Here is a 27,814-nt window from a genome sequence, read left to right on the forward strand (position 1 = left end):
AGATCATGCTCATTTTCAGGTTCATATGAATACTTGTGTCAATGTGATATTTCAGCTTAATCTTTTTAATAAATTAGCAAAAAAATCCTGTTTTCACTTTGGCGTTATGGAGTTATTTCACTTTATCTATGAAGTAAAAATATTACAATTACCTTTGACGACATGACCACAGGTTCCTGTGGAAATGACCAGTTAAGAGGACTCTATACACTGTGGTCTATTGTCAATCTGCAAACAAGAACAACAACCTATTCTCTGCTGCCTTTGAATGATCTTAAGTTACAAATTAGTCACAGATGAAGCCAACTGAGAAGCTTCAAGGCAGGGCATTGTTGTGTCCTCTTGTTCCTTCTCAGTGGCACAATGTTTATAAAGGGTGGGAGGTGCAGCCGCTCCAGTTCTGACAACAGACAGCAACAAGGACTGGACATTAAGCTTCACTATGGAGAGGCTTCACTTTGGCTTTTAGAATAAAGCAACTTCACTACCATCTTAAAGGAACAATGGAGGACCCAGAGAATGACATAGCTGTTATTGGGATTGGATGCAATTTCCCCGGAGGTATGACGCAAGCATTTTGGATTAATGATTTTTTCCAAGTTGTCTTAAGGTTAAATTAAAGGTATTGTGGTCCATTTTATTTTAGGTGAAGGGTTGGACAACTTCTGGACGGTTCTGTTGGAGGGAAAGAACTGTGTTGTAGATATTCCAGCAGAGAGATTTGACACATCTGTTTGGTACGATGCTGATGACAGCAAACCCGGAAAGACACAGACAACCAAAGCAGCTCTTATAGAAGGGTAAGCATCATCTGTTAAAGATTAAAGTCCGGGTAAAGTTAAATCAGAGATTTAAGACCGCAACACACAGAATTTTTTTTCTCCATTATTGTGTTCAGGATTTTTTGGGCGGGCCTGAAATCATGGCATGATGACGCACTGGAGCCATCCTTAGCATAACTCCTCCTCCAAAACATGTTTAAAATTGTTTTGAGCGTCAAAACCCCACAAAATGACTCGTTTTACCATCAGAATTTGATCAACTTTGCTTTACTCAGACTTTAAGTGTTAATCCTTCAATTGAGAGATGTTACTGCTGCTATTGAGATCTGCTATGTTTTATATTTCAGATTCAACGAGTTTGATCACAAGTTTTTTGGCATTACTGAAGCAGAGGCTGAATTCATGGATCCTCAACAGAAACTCCTTCTGCAGTGTACATACAGGGCATTAGAAGATGCGGGAATGGCGATGGAGAGCATCAATGGCAGCAGAACTGGAGTCTACATAGGTGATCGCTATCGTTTTATGATACATTCAAAACGAGCACAATTTCACGACACACAAATTGTGACGTACTCTGCTTTTATAATAATGTTGCAGGTCTAATGAACAGGGATTACGAGATACTCCGAAGTAACAGTCCTGCTACGATAACCCACTACAACGGCACTGGGACAGCCATGAGCGTTGCTGCCAATAGAATATCCTTCACATTTGATCTCACTGGCCCGTCTTTCGCCATTGACAGTGCCTGTTCTTCATCTTTGGTGGCTCTACATTTAGCCTGCCAGGCTATAAAGCAAGGTATGTGGTTCACTTTTTTTCCCTTACAAATGCCATGCCTAAAAGCAAGCTAATCAGTGCATCACATTCAATAGTTCCATATTTTATTGCCGCAGCATAACTCTGATGGAAAGTCATGCCGCGGCATTGTGGTTTTAATTACAGGGATAAGATATTACTATGTGAGATTATGGAATGTGTTTTATCTTATCAGGTGACTGTGACATGGCTGTTTGTGGAGGTGTCAGCTGTATAATAGAGCCAAGAGTGTTTGTTGCTCTGAGCAAGGCAAAGATGATCTCGCCTGAAGGGACCAGCAAACCTTTCTCCAGCCGAGCAGACGGCTATGGAAGAGGGGAGGGATGTGGTGTGGTTCTCCTGAAGCCTCTGAAAAATGTAAGCAAGCATTGTGATTATTTTTTACAGTAATTTTATGCCATTGATAAACTGAAAACAGTAAACATAATTACGGCTGGATATCAGTAAATAGCCCAGTACCAAATAGTATTTAAACTTCTCCAGTTAAACAATACCCACAGTCAATCCTTTTTTTTCAAATTTTTTAAACGATACCCAATCCAAGAGATGATAGATAGCCTGCTTTCTATACACAGGCCATTAAAGACTGCAACAAAATATGGGGTATCGTCAGCAAAACAGCGGTCAACCAAGATGGACACTCAGTGACTCCGATCACCAAACCCTCCATGACTCAACAAGAGGAACTCCTGCGCAGAATCTACTCAGAGTCTGACCTTGCCGATGTCCAGTACATAGAGGCACATGGGACTGGAACCCCAGTTGGAGATCCAACAGAGGCAGGAAGCATCTCAAACGTCATCGCTAAAGCCAGACCTCCTGGTTCTGAGACACTGCGGATTGGCTCTGTGAAGGGTAACATTGGACATACAGAATCTGCAGCTGGAGTGGCCGGACTCATTAAGGTACTCTTAATGATGAAGCATGAGACTATTGTTCCCTCAGCTTTCTACTCAGAAGACAGTGCCAGTGTAGATGTAAAAGCTCTGAGTATAAGTATTCCGGTTAAAGCTGAAAGATGGAAGCCCAAGGGGTCATTAGGAAGGGTAGCTGGGATCAACAGCTTTGGGTTTGGAGGCACAAATGCACATGTGATTGTAAGAGAGTACAGACAGACCACCGTTCCCACACAGATCCCAAAAGGCTGTCCAAAAGTCTTTGTAATATCTGCAGCCTCTGAGAAATCGCTTATCCTGTCCATCACTGACACCCACCAGAGGCTTTGCAGCGATCAAACACTTGACTTACAAGCACTGTCATACACTTCAGCATGCAGAAGGAGTCATGCTAGACACAAATATAGGAAGGCCTTCCCAACATCTTCCATCTCAGATTTAAAACGTCAGCTAACATCTGCATTGAAAACAAAGGTTGAGTCAATAAGGTCTGACATCCAGGTGGTCTTTGTGTTTTGTGGAAATGGGGTTGCCTACAGGGGTATGTGCAAGCAGCTCCTGAGAGAGGTTCCTGTTTTCAGAGATAAGGTCAGAGAAGTTGAGAATCTCTTCCAGAGTCATAAAAGCATTAGCATCACTCAATGGCTTGCTGGTGAATATGATAATGATGATTTTAGCAAGCCAAATGTCGTTCAGCCTCTTCTTTTTGCAATTCAGGTTGGCATTGCAGCTCTCCTCAAGCACTGGGGCGTCAAACCTGATGCAGTGCTTGGACACTCTGTCGGTGAGGTTGCTGCCGCTCACTGTTCTGGTCTCTTGTCTCTCAAGGATGCCGTGAAAGTGTTATACCACCGCAGTACTCTTCAGAGTAAGGTCACAGGGGGAAAAATGCTTGTTGTTGGTAATGTGGCCATAGAAAAGGTACTGAAAATCCTTCCAGAGTTTTCTGGGAAAATTTGTGTTGCTGCGTTCAACAGCCCCCAGTCCTGCACTCTGACAGGGGATGCAGATGCTATAGACATCCTCCATCAGAGGCTGAAGATTGTGTTTACAGAGAAAAATGTCTTCCTCCATGAGTTAGATGTGCCAGCAGCATACCATAGCCATATGATGGATCCTATACTAGATGGCATTGATAAAAGTGTTGGTCCCTTGGATGCCAACAACAAAGAGTGCAAACTCTTTTCAACGGTGACTGGAGACAGTTGTTCAGATGGCGACTTTAGAACAGGAAGCTACTGGGCAAGGAACATCCGAGAGCCCGTCTTATTTGAGCAAACACTGCGTGCTGCCACCAAAGACAAGCAATCAAGGACAAATGTGGTCTTTGTGGAGATCGGACCTCGTAGGGTTCTCCAAAGGAACATACATGAAACTTTGGGAAATAACGCCATAGTTCTTCCCTCTGTCCAGCCAGAGAAAGATTACGACACAATCTTGTCTACCGTGGCAAAGCTATATGAACTGGGCACCAGTGTGGACTGGCATCAGCTCTACAGGGGTTGTGAGACATTGCCCACATCTCTTCCAGTTTATCAGTTTGTCAACACAAAGAAAGAACTGAATTTTGAGGCTCTGAGAAAAGGTGGGGAATCATCTGCGTTTTCCCCCCATACGCTCATATCCCAAATAAAGCACAAAGAGTACATGTGCAACCTCTCATTGGAGACTGCACCATATCTTTGGGAGCATAAAAATAATGGTGTTCCCATTGTGCCAGGCGCGTTCTATGTCGAACTAGCTTATGCCTCAGTGATGGCAAGTTTAAGGCCAAAGAAACCAGTATCTCTGCTCCAGCTCAGTGTAAAATTTGAGAGTCTGCTTACACTAAGCTCAAACTGTCATCAGTTGAAAGTGACACTGGAGCAGACAGAGAACGGGGCTTCATTTAAAATACAGTCTTCTGTTGCAACACATGCCTCCGGCACATACAGGTGTACAGATGGCCAACCGCTGTTGGAAGAACCAACCATTTGTCTTGACATGATCACCCAAAGGTGTAAATTGGTTATGAAGAGAAAAGAGATTTATTCAATTCTTTCTCAAGCAGGATTTGAATATGGCGCTGTCTTCAAACAGCTTGATGATGTGCATTTTGGAGATGAGTTCAAGGAAGCGGTGACAGCAATTCAAGTCTCTGATGAACTTGTAGAACACCTTCATGAGTATTTCATTCACCCTGTGCTATTAGACTATTTCTTGCAAATGACTGCTGTGGTAGCTATCGGACAGCTAACAGCCAAGCAGGGATTCCCCTCAGCTATCGGCAGTATAGCCATATCAGGACCACTACAAGAGGAAATGGTCATGTACTTACGAGCCACTGAAGAGACTCCAGACTACCTTGATGTATGTGGTTGCTTTTCCACCACAGAGGGTCATGTACTGGTGGAACTTAAGGGGGTGAGGATCTCATTTTTGGGCAATTGTTCAAGTGTTCTTCAGTCACGGTTCTTCCACAATGAAATAACAGCAATTCCTGACGAGAGAGACTTGCAAAATCAGCAAATAAAAGCAATAGTTTTTGAAGACAAACTTGGCTTTGCTAAAGGACTCAGGCCATACATACACCCAGAGTCAGCACTTGTGGAGAGCAGAGAGCATTGGATGGCAGACGAAGTTCGAAATTTAGTGTTTGGCTCACTTAACACCAATGTGGATTTGGAAAATGTTCTCTTCATTTGGGGGCTAGAGGACCTCAGCCATTTGTCATCTGAGAAGATGCTGGACTGCTTGGTGACTTGCTGCGAGCTATTTCGCCAGATCGTTTTAGCCTTGAAAGAGAGCAAACGCTCTTGCACTGTCCGCGTCATAACCTATAGATCAACAGGAATGATTGTGGATCACGTCAGTCCTGGTTTTGTGCTGTCTGGTATGACGAGGGCTTGTGCAGCAGAGATGGCGGGTCTCACTTTCCAACTGATTGACCTTGCTTCTGTGACCAGTGAAGACATTCAAACGCTGGTTCGTGTGATAAACACCTGCAAACAACAAGAGGTCATGATCAGCAATGGCCAAGCATCAACTACAAGAATAGCACGGACCCCCATGAGGGGCGGGGCTTTATGTGAAGGTGATATGCACCCTGTGAGCGACTTCGTTCTACAGACGACTGATCCATACAGAATGGCTCACTTGTCTGCCAACCCCTACGACACAAACCCAAATCCTATCCAAGAGAAGTCAGTTGAGATTCAGCTAACCAATGTGTGCGCTCATTCATCCGACTACTTTCCTGTCACCACTTCACATTTGAACTTTGGCAAGACAATGTATTGGAACAAGCATACGTCACAGAACCACAAGCTTCTCGCTTTAGATTTTAGCGGCATTGTAACAGCTGTTGGGAAAGATGTTTGTAATCTAAGAGTGGGAGATCATATTGTTTCATGTTATCCAGTTGCTGCCACTGCAAAGGTTATAATTCCTGAAGCCGTGTGCTACAGCACAAAGAGACTCCTGTTTCTGAAAGAGACTCCATGTGTGTCTTTCTTCATACTGGCATGGGAGATCCTGCAGAGAATGCTGCCCCAGGTAAGACAACAGCACAGGAAGCTGATCATCATCTCCTCCAACTCAGCCTCTGCTCTGGTGAAAGTTTTGGCTCTGACAGCAAACAGGTCCGGCTGGAATGTTTCGTCTATGCCACATTGCAGAGGAGAATCTCTGCATTTTCATCAGAGTCATGCATTCGTTTTTCTGCCCCCATTTGATCACTCTTGGCAGGGGATGCATGACAGCGGTGGTCACGATAGACACATTATTTTTGTATGTAGCAATCACATGTCATCCTCACTCTCAGAAAACATGTTTGCATTGAAGAGTGAACACATGCATGTACATAGACTTGATGTGGCTAATGTTCTCCAGAGAGCCAATCTGCAAGTACAAAACAGGACTATCTCTAATTGGTTGTTGTCATTAGGCTTTGATACAGTATCTCTACCTTTGAAAAGGGAGACTTTTCAATCATCAAGCACAAAAGAGCCTGATTCAGAGTCCTACTTCACAACGAAGACGGTGCAGCAAGTTGTTCTAGACCACAGAGAATCTGATTGTCTAGTGTCACATATCCCTTTGCTTACAAGGCCTGGACAACTCTTTAAACAAAGCTGTGTTTATATTGTAACCGGAGGGCTCTCTGGTTTGGGACTTGAGACGGTAAAGTTCATTGCCCACAATGGTGGAGGTTGTATTGCAACACTCTCCAGAAGTACTCCGACTGAAGAAATGCAGTTTGAAATGGAACTCCTCCAGAGAAGATATGGGGTGACAATAATGAACGTCCAATGTGACGTTTCTGTGTCGATGCAGGTCGTGGACGCGATCTCAAAGATCGAACAAAAGTTCTCCTCTTGTCCAATCAAAGGAGTGTTTCACAGTGCTGCAGTATTACATGATGCATTGATCGAAAACCTTGATGAGTCCCTTTTCCGAAAGGTGCTGCAGCCCAAAGTGAGTGGGGCTCTAAACCTTCACTATGCAACACTTCACAACAAACTGGATTCCTTTGTGTGCTACTCCTCCATCTCTTCATTCATCGGCAATGCCTCACAATGTAACTACGCAGCAGCCAATTCTTTCCTTGACACATTCTGTCATTATCGGAGAAACCTTGGACTTGCTGGACAGTCCATCAACTGGGGTCCTTTGAACCTCGGTCTCTTGTTGAACAAAGACCATTTCCAAAAGTTTCTGGAGGCAAAGGGGATGATGACAATGGATGTGTGTGATGTTCAAGAGGCACTTGAAAAGTGTCTTGTGATGAACAGACCACAACAAGTCATATGCAAGTTCAACTTCAAAAATCTTCACATTCATGTGCTTTCACAAAATGCGTCTCTCAGAGAGCGTCTGTCAGCTTTAGTGGAAATGGAGCTAAAAGACGAGCTAAGTAATGAACCCAGGGTTCAGCATTTGTCTTCCACACATGACAGTGTGAGAGCAATTGTCAGTGACATCAGCAATGTTAGTGTAGATGACCTGGATGATGACTCAGCTCTGTGTGCACTGGGTATTGACTCAATGTTGGCCATGACTCTGCAGAATAAGGTTTTCCAAGAGACAGGTGTGAATGTACCTTTAGTTAGAATATTGGACCCCAACAGCACACTGGCCACTTTGGCAGCTATGGTAAAGAATGATGGATAATTTAAATCAAAGAGCTGACCCTTCCTAAGCTAAGTCCCACCCCTTTACGCTCTGTGCTCCGAAAACAGTTGAGCAAGCTTGGTACCTAGCAGAATCTTGGTCAACTTTTCTCCTTTCCTGTCATAATTAATGGTAAATGCTAATGTAATAAATCAAGTGAGAAGTAGGCTCATTTTCTCATAGACTTCTATACAAACAGACTTATTTTTTGCAACCAAAGGAGTTGCCCCCTGCTGGCTATTAGAAAGAATGCAAGTTTAAGGCACTTCAGCATTGGCTTCACTTTTCAGAGTTGCCGCCTGACTTAATTTTTCCTACTAGCAAGTATTGTTACAGCCTGATCTGGCTTATGTCTTCATGCGATGGAACTCCACTGTCATTGTCACTGCACTGATTGGATGTCGAACTTCACTATTGTTATTGTAACTTGTTTGCTTTGTCATTTAATGATGTTGGTAAAAGGTAGAGTTTGTATATAGCACCCCTTTTGGTCCAATATTGTACATGTACATGCATTCGAAATTGAAATGTCTTGACTTTCAAATGGGGTTTTTGAAGCTGTACATATTGTATATAGCACATATTGAAGTGTAATTGTTTAATCTGCATGAGAGGATATTTGTTAATAAACCAACCTTATCAAGTGCATAAAGAAATTGGCAGCTTGTTTTATTGTGTCATGAAGAGGCAAAAAAATGTAAACATTTGACACGTTGTCATGACAACATGTTAGAATTCATTGGTATCACAATTTTTCAAACTACAGTGACGGTCATTAAAAAATGCTGTGATGTCAAAAATGTTTTTACATTAGTTGCAATACTAAATATCAGTATTATCAACTGATAATACCCCTCAGAATAGTGTATTATAGTCGGAATTGCTTTTAGGAAAACAGTGCTATAGATACTTAAATAATAGATTACTGTATCTGTTTTATTTGCATGTTTGTCCTTGTGGTGGTAAAGTCCTTGTCTGCATATGTGATAAATTAGTGGTTCAAACAACAAAAGGCTAAAGTAATCATACACGCCCCCAATGGAACATTTATGGGACATGCCAATTTACTGCATCACATGTTTTGTTCCATCATCATCACCATAAGGATGATAATCAATCAGAATCAATGAGCTATCAGTGATAACAACTGACCATGACCTGTGAGAAATGAGTTAATGTAAAACAGGCAGATAAAGTAAGTTGACGTAAGCATTATGAGGACTGACCCCTTTGACAGATTTGAAATTTACAGACGAGCTTGAAAGATTGATGAAAGTCAATAATAATTAAGAATGTTGTTATGATCTTGTTCACCAAAAGCGTGGACTCAATTGCAAGCACAAACACAAGTCTTTTGAAGGTGTAACAAATATATAATTTATTACAATAATATAAAATGAACTGTGAACAGGGCTGGAGTTCCTGGAGGTAAGGATCCAGGTCGATTAGGAGCAGCGTGTAGGAGTGAGCAGGCAGGTTGGTATCAGGAAGCAGCCACAGCTGAACAGAGGACAAAACAGGGTGAATCCAAAAATCCAAAAAACACGAGCATGAGCAAGTCAAAAACCAAGATACAAGGGAGCCTGAATACGTCATGTACCACTGTGAGTGACGGAACGATCTGGCGATGAGTGGCAGGAAGACCGGGGTAGATATACTGCAGGTGTGTGTGATGATTGGTTGATTACTTGATTGCTGTCAGCTGCTCCAGCAGTGCCTGCCCAGGAGGAGGGGGAGGGGGAAGGCCACACCTCCCAACACACTGACAGACTAGACACACAGGGAAAACACACAAGAGACAAAAGGGCAGGGAAACAGAGGAAACACAAGGAAAAACTAGTCTGCCAAGATGATAACATGACAAATGTACTCCCATTAACACTTATATTTACATTTATTTACATAAATTATTGACTCTTAAAATCAACATTTATCAACAATTGTGTTTACATCATGAACATATCACTAAACAGAATGAGTAAACCTGTGATATAAAATATCCATTGAAAATTGGGGATGTCACCAAAAAAGTGAGTAAAACAACATTATAACAATGTAAAACATTGTAAAACTACCAAAATAAGCCAAAACAATAAGCACAGCCAAAAACCTACAACAACAACAAAAAAAGCAAAATACAGTATAAATATGTGGCATTAACACAAGAATGCTGTTACAGTTATTTACATAAATAATTCACAATTAAAATCATCATCTATCTACAACTGACTGTTTTTCCTGTTTACTTCATGAACATATCACTAAACAGAATGAGTAAAACTGTGATAAAAAAACAAACATCCATTTAAAATTGGTGGCTGTAAAACTACAAAAATGAGCCAAAACAATAACAAGAGCCAAAAATCACAAAAAAAAAGAAGAAAATAGGCAAAAACAGTATAGATATGTGACATTAACACAAGAATGCTGTTGTATTGCAATGGCCACCATAAGCCTTATAATAAAAATATCAACTAGTCCAGTATTATATTGTTCTGATAACTGTTGTTTACATTTCTGTATCTGCATTAATTATTTTTCAACATATTCTCATACAACGGTTCATATGATATCTTACAAAAAGTTATTCCTCATTTTTCGTGCGTTTTCCTACAAATATCTAGAAACACGTGTCATTTTCCGCTCGTTATATGCCTACAGTCTTTTCAAAATACACTTCCGTTTTCACAGGAAACAACTTGGTTAGGTTTAGGCAACAAAACTACTTAGTTAGGTTTAAGAAAAGATCGTGGTTTGGGTTAAAATAACTCCGGAAGTGGCATAATTTATGTACAGTTAAGTGAATAAAATAAATCAACGTTGCCTTCTGGTTTCACAGGTGACACGAACAGCGGTCTCCGGGGTAAAGTCCAATGCTTTTTGAACCACTCATCCACCCTGACCTCCTCCCTATGTGGCGTTTACCACTCTTTATACTTGGTTCACGATTACGTGGAATACATATAAATTGATTTTGTGGGATATATACAAATCACAGCGTATTATTTTTTGAAGGTATAGCTACGAACGGTATATGACAACAGCCTGCATTATCAATTTTACAATCTGGTAGTAACAACACCCATGCCTTCAACGGGAAGAGACTCTTTGTTATCACTGAAACTTTCACCTTCACCTTCCTCACTCAGTATAGCTACTACCGTTGACAGCGTGGCATTGGGATCCAGCAGTTTCACCAGAGGCACATTCACACCTCTCTCCTGAAAGATGAGATTCTGCAGAGTCATGGCCTGCATGGAGTCAATGCCTAAGGATGAAAGAGGCGAATCATCTTTCAGCTCACTTTTATCCATGCCGATGGTCTCACAAAGCAGAGAGACAACGTAATCTTTTGGTGAGACGACTTCAGCTTGTTTAGTTTGAGAGTCTGTCTCTTTGGATTTTTGGAAAGCCTCATCTACCAATGCAGTCAGGCGCATGGTCAAGGCTGCATTTTGAGAGAGGATGTTGTACCTGATGTTTCTGAAGTGAAACCTGCAAACAGCCTGTTGGGGTCGATTGAGCACAAGGCATTGCTCCAGACTTTTATAAATCTCAGCCACATCCAACACCATCATCCCCTTTGCCTCCAGGAACCGCTGGAAATGTTCCTTATTCAAGAGGAGACCGAGGTTTAGAGCTCCCCAGTTGATAGACTGTCCAGGCAGCCCGAGTTTGCGCCGGTACTGACAGAACATGTCAAGGAATGTGTTGGCTGCTGCGTAGTTCGTTTGTGACGCGTTTCCCAGAAAAGCTGAGATTGAGGAGTAACACACAAAGTAATCCAATTGACAGTGCTTTGTTGCATGGTGCAAATTCAGTACACCATTTACTTTGGGTTTGAGAACTTTCTCATAAAGAGATCTGTCAAGGGTCTCAATCAGCCCATCATGCAACACAACTGCACTGTGAAACACTCCTCTGATTGGACAATGAGAGTATTTCTGGCTGATGACACTGATAACCTTGTGCACAGACTCAGTCACAGATATGTCACACTCCATGGCAGTGATGCAGTTCCCACACTGTTTCTCCACATTGTGTAGCTCTTGCTGCACATCTGTTGTGGGCTTGCTCCTGGAGAGTATGACAATGTACTCCCCCCCTCTTTGCGAGATGAACTTGACGGTTTCAAAGCCCAGACCAGAAAGACCACCTGCCACTACGTACACTGCTCTCTTTCGGAAAAGCTGTTTTTTTGTTGGCAACAATGGGATGTCAGACAGCGTACTGTTGACGTTTTCTTCCAGAGCCACAACAGCCAGCTTCTTCAAGTTGAAGTATGATTTGGGGGTCTCTGAATGAAGGCTCTCAATGCTTTCAGATTTCACATTCTGAAAGGTAAAGCTTTCGAGAGCAAATTTCCTGCTCAAGTTCAAGGATTTCAGCCAGTGATAAATGTATGGCCTATGTGCACTCAAGGATCCCTTTTGCAAAATGACTGGCATCTGAATTGTCTGCACGTGAACACTTTCCTTTACACTTCGGAACACGTCCTGAGCAAGCAAACACTGCATCTGAGATTCGCAGATGAAAACAACATGTTGGACAGCTGGAAAGTTGCCAATTTTTATGATCAGAGATTCATCAAATGGAGGCAAGATGACAAATACATCCATTTGACTGACATCCACAAAAGAGCCATTGCACTGTGTGCCAATAATCACATTCAAACCTGACTTGTAAGCAGTGTGTGCCAAAACTCTCATCAGAGCAGAATCAGGAACAGAGGATATGATTCCTAGATTATGTTTAGCTCTGGGCAAGGCGCGATGCAGGATCTCCCATGCTAGCACGAAGTAGGAAACACAGGGTGTTTTTTGAAGGAATGGGAACCTCTTGGTGCTGTAGCAAACGTCCTCTGGCACTCTGACCTTGCTGGCTGCCACCACAGGGTAACACGACGCAACGTGGTCTCCCACTTTCAATTTCCTGACATCTTTTCCGACTGCTGTAATGGTACCACTGAAATCAAGAGCCAGTAGCTTGTGTTTCTGTGATGAGTGTTTGTTCCAGTACAGTGTCTGGCCAAATTTCAGATGGGAGGCACTGACAGGGAAGTAATCAGACGAATGAACACATATCTTAGTGGGCCGAATTTCAACCGATGTATCCCTGATTGGCTGGGCCTCCTCCTCAAAGTGAATGGCACTCAGGTGAGTCATCTTATATGCTTCAGCTGTCTGTAGGATGCAGGGCTCAGATATTTTAGAGGTAAAACTTCCCTCTGAACTGTCAATGACCTCAGGTGGAGTGCGGACAATGGAAGGTTTCAGAATCAGTCCATCTTTTACCACCAACTCTGGGTACTTGCTGCAAGGATGCGATCTTAGGACCTCAGACAGAGCTGCAATGTCCTTAGCAGAGGTAGTATTTATATCAATCAGCTGAAATGCAAGATCTGGTATCTCTGCAGCAAATGATCTCGTCATACCAACGACGGCAAAACCTGGACTTATGTGGTCCACTGTGATGTCAGAGGAACAGTAGGTGACTGCTCTGATGGAGTTGGGAAAGCGAATTCGCTTTAGCTCAAGGACTATTTGGCGGAAAGTCTCACAGCAGTTCGCCAAATTCTGCAGGACAACATCAGCTGTCAGTGAAGTGAGGTCTTCTTTGCCCCACAGAAATAACACCTCATCAAAGTTTTTCTCAATTTCGGTTATATTGAGATTTGCCAGGAGAGAAGGAAACCCATGGCTCAAGATATCTTTTGCATGTGTGAATGGAACATATCTAGACCTTGAGTCCAAATACTGCTGCAGACCTTTAGAGATCCCCAAACGGTCACAGAAGACCAAGGCCTTAGGAGGAGCAGATGTGTAGCCTTCAGGGATGACACTAAAGGCATTGTGGTAGAAATATTCCTCAACCACATGAGAGCGACTGCCGAGATACTTGATTATCACATGCTTCACCTCAACCAACACTCTTCCTTCTTTATCTGCAAAGCAGCCACAAATCTCAAAGTGATCAACGCCCACATCGATTGCTCTCAGATAGACAATCATCTCATCTTGCAAGGGTTCAAACACTGTCAAACTCCCTATTTTGGCAGGAAATCCTGGTCTACCAGCAAAAATGTGCTCTACTGTAACTGGGAGAAGCTGCATCAGAAAATCAAGCACAACCGGATGAATGCAGTAGTCATGCAACTGAGACTGCAGTTCTTCTGGAACTGTGACATTTGCGAAAGCCTCCTTGAGATCTTCTCCATAGTGCACATCTCCCTTGTTCTTGAAGACGTCTCCATACTGAAAGCCTCCTTGAGAGAGATACCCATAGAACTCCTGAGAGCTCACAACAGATTTGCATCTTTTGTAGATGGAGCTAAGTGAAATGCACTGCTCCTCAATCAGCCTCTCTTTCTTTGAAACCATTGTGCCTGATGCGTACATCGCAGATGGGGAGAGTACCCTGAATTTAGTTTCTGTCTCTGTTTGTTCGAGTTGCACCTTCATTTCAGGTGAATTCTGCATTAAAACAAATGGACTGTGAAAATTGACACTGACCTGCAGTGAGCTGAGCGGTACTTTTGGTTTGGCACTGGCCATGAATGCGGCTAAACCCAACTCAGCATAGAAGGCTCCGGGGATGATGGGTATGCCGTTGTGTTTGTGCTCTTTCAGGTAGAAAGAAGAGTCAGACATCAGATCACAGCTGAACATGTTGCTTTCACTTCCTGTCTGACGGAGCACAGGGTGATTGCTGGTTGTGTTTTTCTGTGCTGCGCCAATGATAACATCTCTGTCCGAGCAATCAAACTGGTATTTTGGAATAGGCAGTGGCATTGTCTCATATCCTCTGTAGAAGGTGTTCCAATTTACATGGACCCCCAGTTCAAACAGCTTAGACACAACAGACATTAACATTTCATGATCTTTCTCTGGCTGCACCGAGGCAAGAACAGCTGTCTCATTACCCAGAGATTCCATGATGTTTCTCTGTAGCGCCCTTCTTGGCCCTATCTCCACAAACACTGTATTCTTCTTTCCCTTGGTTGCTGACCTCACTGCCTGCTCAAAAGCTACCGGCTCACGAATGTTTCTAGCCCAGTATTCCCCTGTGCAGAAATCACTTTGCTGGACTTCCTTGCCTGTCACTGTTGAAAACAACTCTGTGTCTAGTTCATTCACCTCTAAGGAGCCAATTGTTTCCTCAATTTCTGGCAGAATTGGGTCCATCATGTGGCTGTGGTAAGCAACAGGGACATCCAGTACACGAAGGAACAGATTCTGACTGTTGGCTGAGGTGCTTAGCTCCTTATAAAGGCTCTCAATTGCATCTGCATCACCTGAAAGGGTGCAGGACTGTGAGCTGTTGAAAGCAGCAAGGCAAACTCTACCAGAATAACAAGGGAGAAGAGCAGTTACCTCTGATACAGCCATGTTGCTGATCACAAGCATCTTCCCCCCAGTGACTTTGCTCTGGAGAGTGCTGCGGAAATAGATGACTTTTACTGCATCATCAAGAGACAGAAGGCCAGAACAGTGAGCGGCTGCGACCTCGCCAACAGAGTGTCCGAGTATTGCATCAGGCTTGACACCCCAGTGTCTGAGTAGGGTGGTAATGGCGACTTGGATAGCAAAGAGGAGTGGCTGGACAACCTTTGGGTCACTGCCCTCAAACTCACTCTCAAGTGTTTCCAAGATGTTCAGCGCACTCAGTCTTTTGAAACGTTTTGCAATCTCTTTGATCTTATCTCTGAATACAGGCTCCTGTTTTAGTAGCTGTTTGCACATGCCATGGTAAGTGAGGCCATTTCCGCAAAAGACAAACACCAACCTTGGATCTGAGTAGGACGGGCGAATGTTTTTGCCTACAGTTGCACTTAACTTCTCTTTAAGATCGACTAGAGATGAAACAACGATGGCCTTTCTGTATTTGTGCTTTCGATGGCTCCTCCTGCAAGCTGATGTGTACAACAGAGAATCTAGATCAACTTTGCTATCTGCGTCTAGCTGTTTAATGGTGTCTTCCGTCATTAGAGTAAGAGATTTTGGTGAATTTGCCGACATGACAAAATACTTTTCCTGTTTCCCACCATTCTTTTGCTCAACGCGTGACTGTTTGTGCTGTTTGACAATGGCGTGTGCATTTGTACCCCCAAAGCCAAAGTTGTTAACTCCTGCAATTCTTGCACCGGAGGCTTCCCACTTTTCTGTTTCCTTAGGAACTTTAATGTTCAGGACTTTGGCATCTACACTAGCAGTCTCTTCAGAGTAGAAAACTGAGGGAACGATGGTCTCGTGCTTCATCATTAGGAGTACCTTAATGAGTCCGGCCACTCCAGCTGCAGATTCTGTATGTCCAATGTTGCTCTTCACAGAGCCAATCCGCAGTGTCTCTGAACCAGGAGGTTTAGCTTTAGCGATGACGTTTGAGATGCTTCCTGCCTCTGTTGGGTCTCCAATTGGTGTTCCAGTCCCATGTGCCTCTATGTACCAGACATTTGCAAGGTCAGACTCAGAGTAGATTCTGCGCAGGAGTTCCTCTTGTTGAGTCATGGAGGGTTTGGTGATCGGAGACACTGAGTGTCCATCTTGGTTGACGGCTGTTTTGCTGATGATACCCCAGATATGGTCATGGTCTTCTATGGCCTGTAAAGCAACAACAAGATGAAAATGAAACGACGAAGGTATAATGTTTTTAACAAATTATGTCATATATCATCTTATGCCAGAAGACTGGTGTTCATACCCTGTGTGAAACCAGAAACTTTGATTTATTTGTCACCTAACTTCCGTAGTTGAGTTATGCCACTTCCGGAGCTATTTTAACCCAAACCACGGTCTTTTCCAAAACCTAGCCAAGTAGTTTTGTTGCCTAAACCTAACCAAGTCGATCTTTTCCTTACCCTAACCAGGTACTGTAGTTTTGTTGCCTAAACCTAACCAAGTTGTTTCCTGTGAAGACGGTTTATTTTGAAAAGACTGTATGCATGTAACAAGCGGAAATTGACACATTGTTGGACATTTGCACACACGAAAAATGTGGAATAACTTTTTGTAAGATATATGAACTGTTGTATGAGGATACGTTGCATATTGATATACAATTACATGGGAACTGAATATTATGATATGTAGTGAGTAGAGAGAAACAGGACTAAGAGGAACTCGGAAGTTGCTGACTAATATAACATTTATGGGTATTGTTCACGCTGTTTAATGTTTTAAAGAAACAAATTGTTCCATGATAGGAAGTCATTCAGTTATTAATTGATGTTGTTCTAATATCTTATATGGTTGCTTGTATAATAAAAAATGATTTATTACTCTGCATATTCTGACCTTTTTCAGCGGCTTGAGGAGAACGACCCCACAGCCCTCACCTCTACCGTAACCATCTGCTCTGTTGGAGAACGGTTTGCTGGTCCCTTCAGGTGAGACCATCTTGGCCTTGCTGAGAGCAACAAACACTCTTGGCTCAATGATACAGTTGACTCCTCCACAAACAGCCATATCACAGTCACCTGATAAGATAAAACACGTTTCATAATCTCACATAGTAATATCTTATCCCTGTAATTAACACCACAATGCCGCGATATGACTTTCCATCAGAGTTACCTTGTTTGATGGATTGACAGGCAAGATGAAGAGCCACGAGGGACGATGAGCAGGCACAGTCTATGGACAGTGACGGTCCAGTGAAGTTGAAGATATAGGAGACTCTGTTTGCTGCTATACTCATGGCGAGCCCAGTGCCGGTCCAGTGGTTGATCACACTTGGGTGCACGTGTGCAGCATTTGTCTCATAATCTCTGTTCATTAGGCCTTTAATAAAAGCAACATAAAAACTGGTAAGAAAGGTGCACATAACTTGGTGGTTATTGCATGGAGATTATAAAGAGAGTTAGATAATTCAAAGAACAGTAGTACCAAAGAACACTCCCGTCCTGGTCCCGCTGGCGTTCTCCATAGGCATCCCAGCGTTCTCCAGTGCCCGGTAGACACACTGAAGGAGCTGTTTTTGTTGAGGGTCCATTTGTTCCACTTCACTGTCGCTGATGCCGAAAAACTTGTGGTCGAATTCATTGAACCTGAAAACATTAAAAAGCATTAGATCAAATTTAGTCATCGAGAAATCAATCATAATGGAGGACAGAACCTACCAAAATCAAAAATAAATAAATAAATGACTTGATAAATAAATAAATATGTCATTAAATATAGCAAAAATAATATTAAAAATAAAAGTAGCCATTAATTAATTGACAAAATGTGACATAAATTGATATTTCTGTTTTAATTTGCTTCTTTATTTATTTATCTTTGTATTAATTTCTTTTATTTACTCTTCTGTTTAATTTCCCCTTTATTTATGCATGTATTTATTTTAATTAATAACATATAATGTGGTACAAACCACATTAAGATAGAATTTCCTCAATAAGGAAAAAAATCTATCTAAATAGGTTACATAATAATGTTTAAAAGAGCATACCCGTCAATGAGAGCAGCCTTGGCCGTGCGGGATTTACCCGGTTTGTTGTCATCGGGGTCATACCAGCTGGACACGTCAAATCTCTCTTTGGGAATCGGCACAGAACAGTTTCTCCCATCGACCAGAACCTTCCAGAAATTATCGAGCCCTTCTCCTATTTGGAAAACAAATATATGTATAGTGCTTAAAAGCTCAACTGTGGTACTATATATTGTAGTAGGTAGATCAGGGGAAAAATGCCCATTGTTTGTGTTAAGTATTTTATATTTGCACAATTCCCCCCAAACATAATTAACTAAATTTTAATAAAATAAAATGATGACACATTTTTTTTTGATTATTTGTGTCAAGTGAACACATTTTAATCTGTTAATTTAATTTAATAATGTTGAAATGATGCAGTTTGTCTTTAAGTTTTCTATAACTACATTCAGAAATATTGCTCATTTATCTTAATACACATTGTGAGCAACAGAGAAAAATCTGTAAATGGCAAATTTGTCAGAAAAATATTAAGAAACATAAAAAACAAACCAAAAGTTCCCAAATTTGAATGGCTTACCCCCTGGAAAATTGCATCCGATGCCCACCACGGCAATAGCGTCTCCTTCTTCCATTCTGACTGAACTTCACTGAGAAACAAAATCAAAAATCTTTACTGCCCCATCACCCTTTCCTCCAGGCAACATCCATCACATCCAGAAACACAACGTGTTTAGCATTCTTTAAAACTGTGTAATTAGTCCCGTTGTGCCATGCACCGGTGCATCCTTACATCCATTTCGTTTGCCTTATACCCCTCAGTGATGGTATCACCGCCGGACTTCTTATAGCCGGCTTCTTTTCTTTATTAAACATTAATGATTGATTGTATACGTGGCCATGGAGATGAAGGACTCCAGTGCACACATTTATGGCGCTTTGCAAATGATTAGACCAAGTTTAATGAGTGAATCATTATGTTATCCAACGACGGGGTGACTCTAGGTCTTGTTTCATTGAAGTTTATCACAGTTTTACAATCAATCAAAGAAATCAAGTTTAAAATATTATTTTTTAATTGAAACCTCACAACTTTGTTCATCTAAAAATAATAAATACCACATTTTATATAAGAAATATGTTAAGTATTTATGAGTCAACAATGTTATCATGACTCCAATGTAATGCATAGTGGCCTTAATTTACCTCCCATTAGCGTCATGTTGTGATTAGATACGTTGAGTTGAGTACGTAGATAAGTGCACTCAAATAAACTCTGGAAAAGCCGCAATAATACCTCTGCTTCTTTTCAAAAACAATGCAATTATGTCCATAAATAATGTATGCAGAGTTACCTTTGGACACATTGTGCAACTAGTAATTACTCAGAATATCATGAGAACAAAAAAAGACAGTTTATAAACACATAGAGAAATGATTATAAGGTTTCCACAACCACTACATGTTAAAGAACTTTTAATGTACTAAAAGGCACCGTGTTAACTGTCATTCATAGTGTTTTCTTTAACTATTTAAGTCAAAATATTGATAATTTGGTTGATAAATGAGTCTCATAGGCAGAATCCTGGGTAGTTTTTCTTTCTTAGTTGCAGTTACCTTTGTAAATTCCCAGTCCAGTCATGCACATATTCAGCTGTTATCTGTTTTATTGCCTTTATCAATCTACCGCAGTCACACAGAGATCATTTATACGATGGTATTAAGGTTATTAACTGTGGTTGTCTTTATTACTCTCTGTCAAAAAGGTGATCGAGCCCAGAGGTAACATCAGGGGGAAAGTGTTGGGGAAGGCAGCTTGTGCCAAATGGGCTCTGAAGGCATTTATATAACAACTTATAAACTAATATCAACAGTTACATCACATGTTAGTTGATGGGACACTGCAGTATTTTATACTATATTCCAAAGAACTTATTTTTTGCAGGGCCTGCGCCAAAAATCTCTGTCGTAACTGCTTCAAAATGACTGATTTGTTGTTTTTAAAGCACCTATTATTCTCCGACATAAATCTGATATAGTTCTCGTCACTCCTCAGAGACACCCTGCTCTAAATACATCACAACACAAAATTATGAAATCACAATACTGCTTCGTCATGTTGTGCTGCTGTTTGTTTACTTTTTCCAAAGTAAATATGTAGTTGGCCAAAAATGTGTTTCTTTGTATCCAATTAATTGAAATATAAATCATGTGCATGTAAGGACAGAACCAAAAGGATAGAGTGTAACAGTGGGTTTAATGCCAGAAAATACAGATACAGAAAAAACATTTGCGACATGAAGAAACCTCCTTAGTCTGACTCATTACACATTTTCTGAATTATTCCACGATCATATCCAAATATCCACTACAAAGCTATTATAAAAATGGATAGAAAAGCATTTTAGATTGTGATAATTACAAATGATATACTTTATATTATATTCTTATTATTTTCATCATTAGAAATAGCACCATGTTGTGCAATTAGTTTGTGTTTAAAGTAAAAAAACAAAAAGTGCTGGAAAAATATGTAACTGTAAGAAAGCTCATATTAAGATAATAGTATTAGTTAAATATATTGCAAAGAAACACTATAAACTGAAGGATTGTTGTTTTAAATCCAGGTTGACTCATTCCCACGTCACCGACCACATCTGACAGCTCAAGTCCCAAAACTTCTGCGCCAGGACGTCGTCTTTACCGGCCGCCGAGCAGCTGACAGGAGCGCAGTCGCTGTAAGCAAAGACGTAATAGATGAGCGATGTTAAATTTAGATAAATCATCTCTTCCATACATTTAGTATTGTCTTCTTGACCTCCACAATGGCATCATATGTTGTTGATAAGAAATATTTGATGAGCTGCATGTGAAAAACAATGTGTACCTGTAGTATCCACCACTCTCTTTCGCCAGCGACGGCTCCACTGCGCAGTAAATGCTCGTCTGAGCTCCCTGGGAAGAGTTTTTGGTGAAAGGACTGACCATCTTCATGACTAACTGTTGAGGGCCGCTCAGATGACGCCATAAATCTGTCTGGACGACTCCGGGGTGGAGAGAATACGTCGTCACACCTGTGCCTGAAAGACATTCAACACCTGATTACTGTTACTGTTCTTAAAATGCATGAAATGACAGAGATAGGGGTATAAAGCACACCTTCTAGTTTCTTCGCCAGTGAGTGGGTGAAGAGGACGTTGGCCAGCTTGCTCTGGGAGTAGGCGGCCTTCTTGTCGTAACTCTTCTCGCTGTTGATGTCGTCCAGCTTGATGGTGCCCCAGGAGTGAGCCATGGAGGACACGGTGACAATCCTGGCTGGCGCCGATCTTTTAATCAGGTCAATCAACAAATGTGTCAACAGGAAGTGACCTGGAGGACAAGGAAGTGACTTTCATGTTCAATTCAGAGTTTGAGAAAGCGGAAAGAGGATATTGTTTCTTACAAGTATTACGGCAAAAACTATTTTAATAATTGATTACTATGTTGCAGAGAAATAGCTATTATAATAGTTGAATACTGCTGCTTAAACTATCATATTTAGTTAGAAACCGGTAAGAACTGTGACTGGAAGGTGACAACAAATTGGTCAGGTTAATGACGTCCAAGTCAAACTACATGGACTTTTAGTGATCAGATTTACAGACAAGGAAGTTATCAAATCGGTGGTCTATAAACTTTGGGAGAGATCAAATGTCCTGATGTCAAGGTCATATAAACTGTAAACTTTATCTCTATCTATCAACGGAATATCTGCCTTATCAGACACCAGCACAGCAATCTAATAATATCAACACCAGTAAATATGTAACAGCAAATGGAAGTTTCTGCTAAATAATAATGTGTAATAGAGGGTTATATACAGGTGAGTGTGACAAAGTGATCTTTGTCCCGATCTTCGATATCAATGTAGGATTTACATTTATCATTTCCAAAGTAACCCATTAAAAACTTCACAGCGACACCAAAGTACTGTTATAATATATCAGATTTAGTAAGAACACAAGTAGCCAAATGCAGGGAGAAAAAAACTTTCTAGGACACTTTTGTCTTTTAAACATATTTGTAATGCATTATAATTTTATAGCACCGAATAATCATAATTAATTTTATCTATCTATTAATTGCTGGTCACTCACTGAATTTGTTTTGTTGTTGCATGGATCATAGTCTATTATAATATATAATATAGTTGTAATATGTAGGAGGAGTGCTTATAACTATAATTATATGGCGCTATAAGTAGATTGTAACTGGGCTGTCAAAGTTAACATGATAATAACGTGTTAACCCAAATTCGTTTTAATGCCACTAATTTCTTTAACGCATTAATCCAATTGATCTTTCGGAGCTTTGAGCATTTCTTTTATGCTAAATGCAGTACCTGTGAGGGTTTCTGGACAATATGTGACATTGTTTTGTGTTGTTAATTTTTCCAATAAGATTTCCAATAATAAATATATACATACATTTGCATAAAGCAAACATATTTGTCCACTCCCATGTTGATAAGAGTATTAAATAATTGACAAATCTCCCTTTAAGGTACATTTAGAACAGATAAAAAATCTGCGATTAATCACGATTAACTATGGACGATCATGAGATTGATTGCGATTAAAAATTTCAGACACTAGGTGGTGTATTAAGTCCAGGACAGTCCATTCTTGACTACCACATCTTTAACTCCTTTCCTCATTATTATACAGGTAAGGTTCTACATAGTTGTATTTACCAAAGTGATTGACACCGATCTGCATCTCAAAGCCATCTGCTGTCTTCCCATAAGGACAAACCATCACACCAGCGTTGTTGATGAGGATGTTAAGCTTTGGCTCTCCTGTAGATACAGACATTAACAAATTAAATGTTTGTGTCTTTAAAAGTCCCTTTATGTGTATATTTCTCTAAGGAATAAATGGGTTAACCTTTGTTGACGGCTTCAGCGAACTCTCTAATCGACTTGCTGTCTGCTAAGTCAAGTTTCATGCAGACAACATTTTCGTTGCCTGACTTTTCGATGACTTCTTTCACAGCGGCCTGCGCTCGATCCATGTCCCTGCAGGCCATGATGACCTTTGCCCCTGAACAGAAAACAATAAACAGCAGTGAGATACAACAGCATGAGCAATGTCTAAATAAACATGCAGACAATATGGGTGAACAGCACCCCCTAGTGACAAAATGTGTATATTATGTGTACTGTATTCATAACTAGAGAGGACATATAACCACATCAAAAGTATTGTTTTGATATCAGTACAGAAACTAAGGTATTATTTATACCATATCAGATCTAAAAATGTCAAATGATACCCAGTTTAGAGCTGATAAAACAACCAGTAATATACATGATGTAGTAAGCAGAGAGCCAGAACATTTGGTGTAGTCATGGACTCTGACCTGAGCTTTAACAACCATATGAAGACAATTACAAAGACAGTCTTCTATCACCTGAAGAATATAGCAAGAATTAGAGGACTGATGTCTCAGCAGGATTTGGAAAAACTAGTCCATGCATTTATCTTCAGCTGACTTGACTACTGTAACGGCGTCTTTACTGGTCTTCCTAAAAAATGGATCAAACAGCAGCAGCTGATTCAGAACGCTGCTGCTAGAGTCCTCACTAAGACCTAGAAAGTGGATCACATCAGTCCAGTTCTGAGGTCTCTACACTGGCTCCCTGTCTCTCAGAGAATTGATTTCAAAATACTCCTGCTGGTTTACAAAGCACTAAATGGTTTAGGGACCAAAATACATGTCTGATCTTCTGCTATGTTCTGAACCATCCAGACCTCTCAGGTCATCTGGATCAGGTCTGCTTAGTGTCCCCAGAGTCAGAACTAAACATGCAGAAGTTCAGTTTTTATGCACCAAATATTTGGACCAAGCTCTCAGAAACCTGCAGGACTCCAACTCTGAGTTCTTTTTCTATTTACCTGTTTTATTTACTTTATAACTGTGTGTGTTTTACACAGTCTTGTTTTTTAGTCGTGTCAAGTATTTGTTTTAAAGCACTGACCAGAAGTGGCAACAGTGAATCTCGTTGTATTTAATACAATGACAATAAAGCTTTCTATTTTATTCTATTCTATATTCTTTTAAATCAAAGCGTAAAACTTTCCTGTTTGCTGCTGCCTTTCATTAAATCAAATAATGATCTTATACTGCACTAGAGCTTTTACTGTTGTGTGTTATATTCTATTTTTAGCTTGTTTTTATTTTCTAATCTTTAATGTTTTTATAACTGTTTTAATTATGTCGCAATGTTCTTGAATGTTTATGTAAAGCACTTTGAATTGCCCTATTGCTGAAATGTGCTATACGAATAAAGCTGCCTTGCCTTTATAGACTGCGTATATGTACATATTATATGTATTTATTGCACATACTACATTTATTTATTGATGGACTGTACACACTATGTTCACCCATTCACTCTGTATCTTTTATATCTCTATTATTGTTTTTATAATTTTTGTATACCTTTACCTCTCCTGTGTTTCACTCCGTTTGCTGATGTTGCTGCTTTGACACCTGAATTTCCCTCCGGGATTAATAAAGGTTCATCTTATCTTATCAGATCCAAAAATGTCAAATGATACCCAGTTTTTTTTTCTCCTGTTTGCTGCTGCCTTTTATTAAACCAGATAATGATCTTATACTGCACTAGAGCTTTTACTCTTGTGTGTTATACTCTATTGACTAATTATGTCTTAATGTTCTTTTGCACTTTGTCACAATGTTCTTGAATGTTTATGTAAAGCACTTTGAAATGCTCTGTTGCTGAAATGTGCAATACAAATAAAGCTGCCTTGCCTTGACTTGCCTTGCCTTTAGACTAAGCATGACACAGCAAAAATAGTCCTGAAAGTTGCATGAGTTTGTAGGTGTGTCAGACAGACTCACCTCTCTTAGCCAGGTCGATGGCTGTCTCTTTACCAATCCCAGTGTTGGCTCCAGTGATGAGCACAGTGTTGTCATCCAGTCTCTCAGCAGAGGACCAGGCAGCCCGGAACAAGTTTCTGAGGATGTTGAGAAATCAGAGTTGGTTGACTCACATGATGGGTGTGATATGAACCATGACACAGCAACTTGACATTACTACAAAATAAATATACTAGTTTGCTCTCAAATAAGGCAAAGAAAAAATAAACTAGTTTGCTCTCAAATAAGGCAAAGAAAACTTGTATTATTAACTAGTAGCAGTTAACTAGCTTACCACTTAACTAAATTAATTACATAATCTATTTAGACAGCTGAATATAAGGAGTATATTACCTTATAGCCTGCATTTTACTTTCCCACAGCACTCAGGTGGTTGCCTGGTGTAACACTGAACTCAAAAAAGTAGAAAACAAGTCTTTAATTTAAGGTTTAACAGCACCAGAGTCCCACAAACGTGATGAGTGTCTGGTTGAAAAGTGCAATCCGGAAGTGACATTAGATATTAATCTTTGATTGGCTGGGATTTCAGCCAATCAGCTGCGACCTCATGGCTGTCGGAGATCACTGATTGGTTGAGCTTTAGGTTAAGGTCCGCCCTCTGTGGTGGGTGTGTTCGATTATAGATACGGGCTGTGCCGGACGAGTGGGAAGCAAAGTTTACAATAACTAATGAAACTTCATTTATTTCTTTATTGATGTAAATATAAACTCTGACTCTTTTTAACGTAATTCCTTTCTTTTTTTCTTCTTTTTCTTTTTCTTTTTCTTCTTTTTCTTGCAATTGTTAATATAATTATTGTACACATTTTTTTTATTATTATACTTATTTGTTTATTTCGATCTAAACTATATTTTTCAATAATAATTATGTACAGTATAATTAACAAAATTATAAAATGATAATATAAAAAAAAATAGAAATAATAAAATAAATAAACGGTGACTCTTTTTAAAGTATTTCTTTTTCTTTTTCTTCTTATTCTTGTTCTTGTTTTTCTTGTTATTGTTAATATTATTATTGTACACATTTCTTTTTAGATTTTTTACTTATTTGTTTATTTTGATCTAAACTATGACATTTTGTCAATACTAATTATGTACAGTATAATTAACAGTAAAGTAAAAATTATAAAATGACTATATGTAAAAATAAGTAAATAGATATAATAAAATAAATAAACTGTGACTCTTTTTAAAGTAACATTTAAAACAATAACCAGAGGGTGGTTGCGCTTCCACGACATTGCGGTCCCGTCACCATTGGTTAGGGTACGTCGTTATCAGTGGTAACCGCTGTATGAGTACAGTGCAGTGCGGTGGCGATTAGCTAGCCAGTCGGACTCACACACAGCTTCCATTCACATGATAGGTATCGAATACTCTATTGGTATCGGTATCACTTTAAGGGTAGGCTACTGGTATTGGTACTGGCATTGTCATTTTTTAAACAATACCCAGCCCTAGAGATAAAAGATAGCCTACTAATAGTGTGATTTTCTATACAAAGGCCATAAAAGACTGCAACAAAATATGGGGTATCGTCAACAAAACAGCAGTCAACCAAGATGGACACTCAGTCACTCCAATTACAGTGCATTCCTTTTCATAGGTATAGTTACAACTGGTATATGAGAACTGCCTGATATATGACATGATTTACAATGTTAAAAACATTATACCTTCGTCGTTTCATTTTCGTCTTGTTGTTGCTTTATAGGCCATAGAAGACCATGACCATATCTGGGGTATCATCAGCAAAACAGCCGTCAACCAAGATGGACACTCAGTGACTCCGATCACCAAACCCTCCATGACTCAACAAGAGGAACTCCTGCGCAGAATCTACTCAGAGTCTGACCTTGTATTTAAATACTGCATCAAAGAACTGACCCTTCCTAAACTAAGTCCCACCTCTTTATGCTCTGTGCTCCGAAAACGGTTGAGCAAGCTTGGTACCTAGCAGAAACATGGTCAACTTTTCTCCTTTCCTGCCATACTTAACGGTAAATGCTAATGTAATAAATCAAGTGAGAAGTAGGCTCATTTTCTCATAGACTTCTATACAAACAAACCTCTTTTTTGCAGTTGCCGCCTGACTAAAACCCACGATTAATTTATCCTACTAGTAAGTATTGTTACAGCCTGATCTGGCTTATGTCTTCATGTGATGGAACTCCACTGTCATTGTCACTGCAATGTTTGGATGTTGAACTTCACTATTGTTATTGTAACTTGTTTGCTTTGTCATTTAATGATGTTGGTAAAAGGTAGAGTTTGTATATAGGACGCCTTTTGGTCCAACATTTTACATGTACATGCATTCGAAATTAAAATGTCTTGACTTTCAAATGGATTTTTGAAGCTGTACATATTGTATATAGCACATATTGAACTGCAATTGTGTAATCTGCATGAGAGGATATTTGTTAATAAACCAACCTTATCAAGTGCATAGAGAAATTGGCAGCTTGTTTTATTGTGTCATGAAGAGGCAAAAAAATTAAAACCTTTTGACACGTTGTCATGACAACATGTTAGAATTCATTGGTATCACAATTTTTAAAACTACAGTGATGGTCATTAAAAAATTCTATGATATAAAAGATGTTTTACATTAGTTGCAATACCAAATATCAGTATTGTCAAAACCCATCAGAATAGTTGTATTATAGACAACATTTCTTGATTGATGGGAGTAATTGCTTGATTCTGATTTTAATTTTAGGAAAACAGTGCTATAAATACTTAAATAATAGATTACTGTATCTGTTTTATTTGCATGTTTGT

At 40.1% G+C, this 27,814-nt stretch overlaps 3 protein-coding genes across 3 annotated transcripts; 1 reads left to right on the forward strand and 2 right to left on the reverse strand.

The window, feature by feature from the left end:
• Nucleotides 1–503: 503 nt before the first annotated feature.
• Nucleotides 504–27,759, forward strand: LOC119480784 (highly reducing polyketide synthase cm3B-like). Its single transcript, XM_037757349.1, has 9 exons — nt 504–561; nt 647–800; nt 1,130–1,290; nt 1,383–1,586; nt 1,780–1,961; nt 2,180–7,942; nt 16,338–16,341; nt 17,462–17,465; nt 27,113–27,759. The coding sequence occupies exons 1-6, from the start codon at nt 504–506 to the stop codon at nt 7,649–7,651; spliced, it is 6,231 nt and encodes a 2,076-aa protein (XP_037613277.1). The 3' UTR covers nt 7,652–7,942; nt 16,338–16,341; nt 17,462–17,465; nt 27,113–27,759.
• LOC119480782 (highly reducing polyketide synthase cm3B-like) lies at nt 10,646–18,717 on the reverse strand. Its single transcript, XM_037757346.1, has 6 exons — nt 18,663–18,717; nt 18,101–18,254; nt 17,536–17,696; nt 17,224–17,430; nt 16,945–17,126; nt 10,646–16,251 (listed from the first exon to the last, which is right to left on the reverse strand). Exons 1-6 carry the CDS (start codon nt 18,715–18,717, stop codon nt 10,711–10,713), a joined length of 6,300 nt encoding a protein of 2,099 aa, XP_037613274.1. The 3' UTR covers nt 10,646–10,710.
• Nucleotides 20,323–25,537, reverse strand: rdh12l (retinol dehydrogenase 12, like). Its single transcript, XM_037757348.1, has 7 exons — nt 25,361–25,537; nt 24,989–25,104; nt 23,008–23,163; nt 22,815–22,919; nt 21,242–21,451; nt 20,970–21,162; nt 20,323–20,818 (listed from the first exon to the last, which is right to left on the reverse strand). The coding sequence occupies exons 1-7, from the start codon at nt 25,372–25,374 to the stop codon at nt 20,716–20,718; spliced, it is 897 nt and encodes a 298-aa protein (XP_037613276.1). The 5' UTR covers nt 25,375–25,537; the 3' UTR covers nt 20,323–20,715.
• Nucleotides 27,760–27,814: the final 55 nt, after the last annotated feature.

The sequence above is a fragment of the Sebastes umbrosus genome, chromosome 21 (genome assembly GCF_015220745.1).
Source record: "Sebastes umbrosus isolate fSebUmb1 chromosome 21, fSebUmb1.pri, whole genome shotgun sequence".
Classification (NCBI taxonomy): Eukaryota; Metazoa; Chordata; class Actinopteri; order Perciformes; family Sebastidae; genus Sebastes; species Sebastes umbrosus.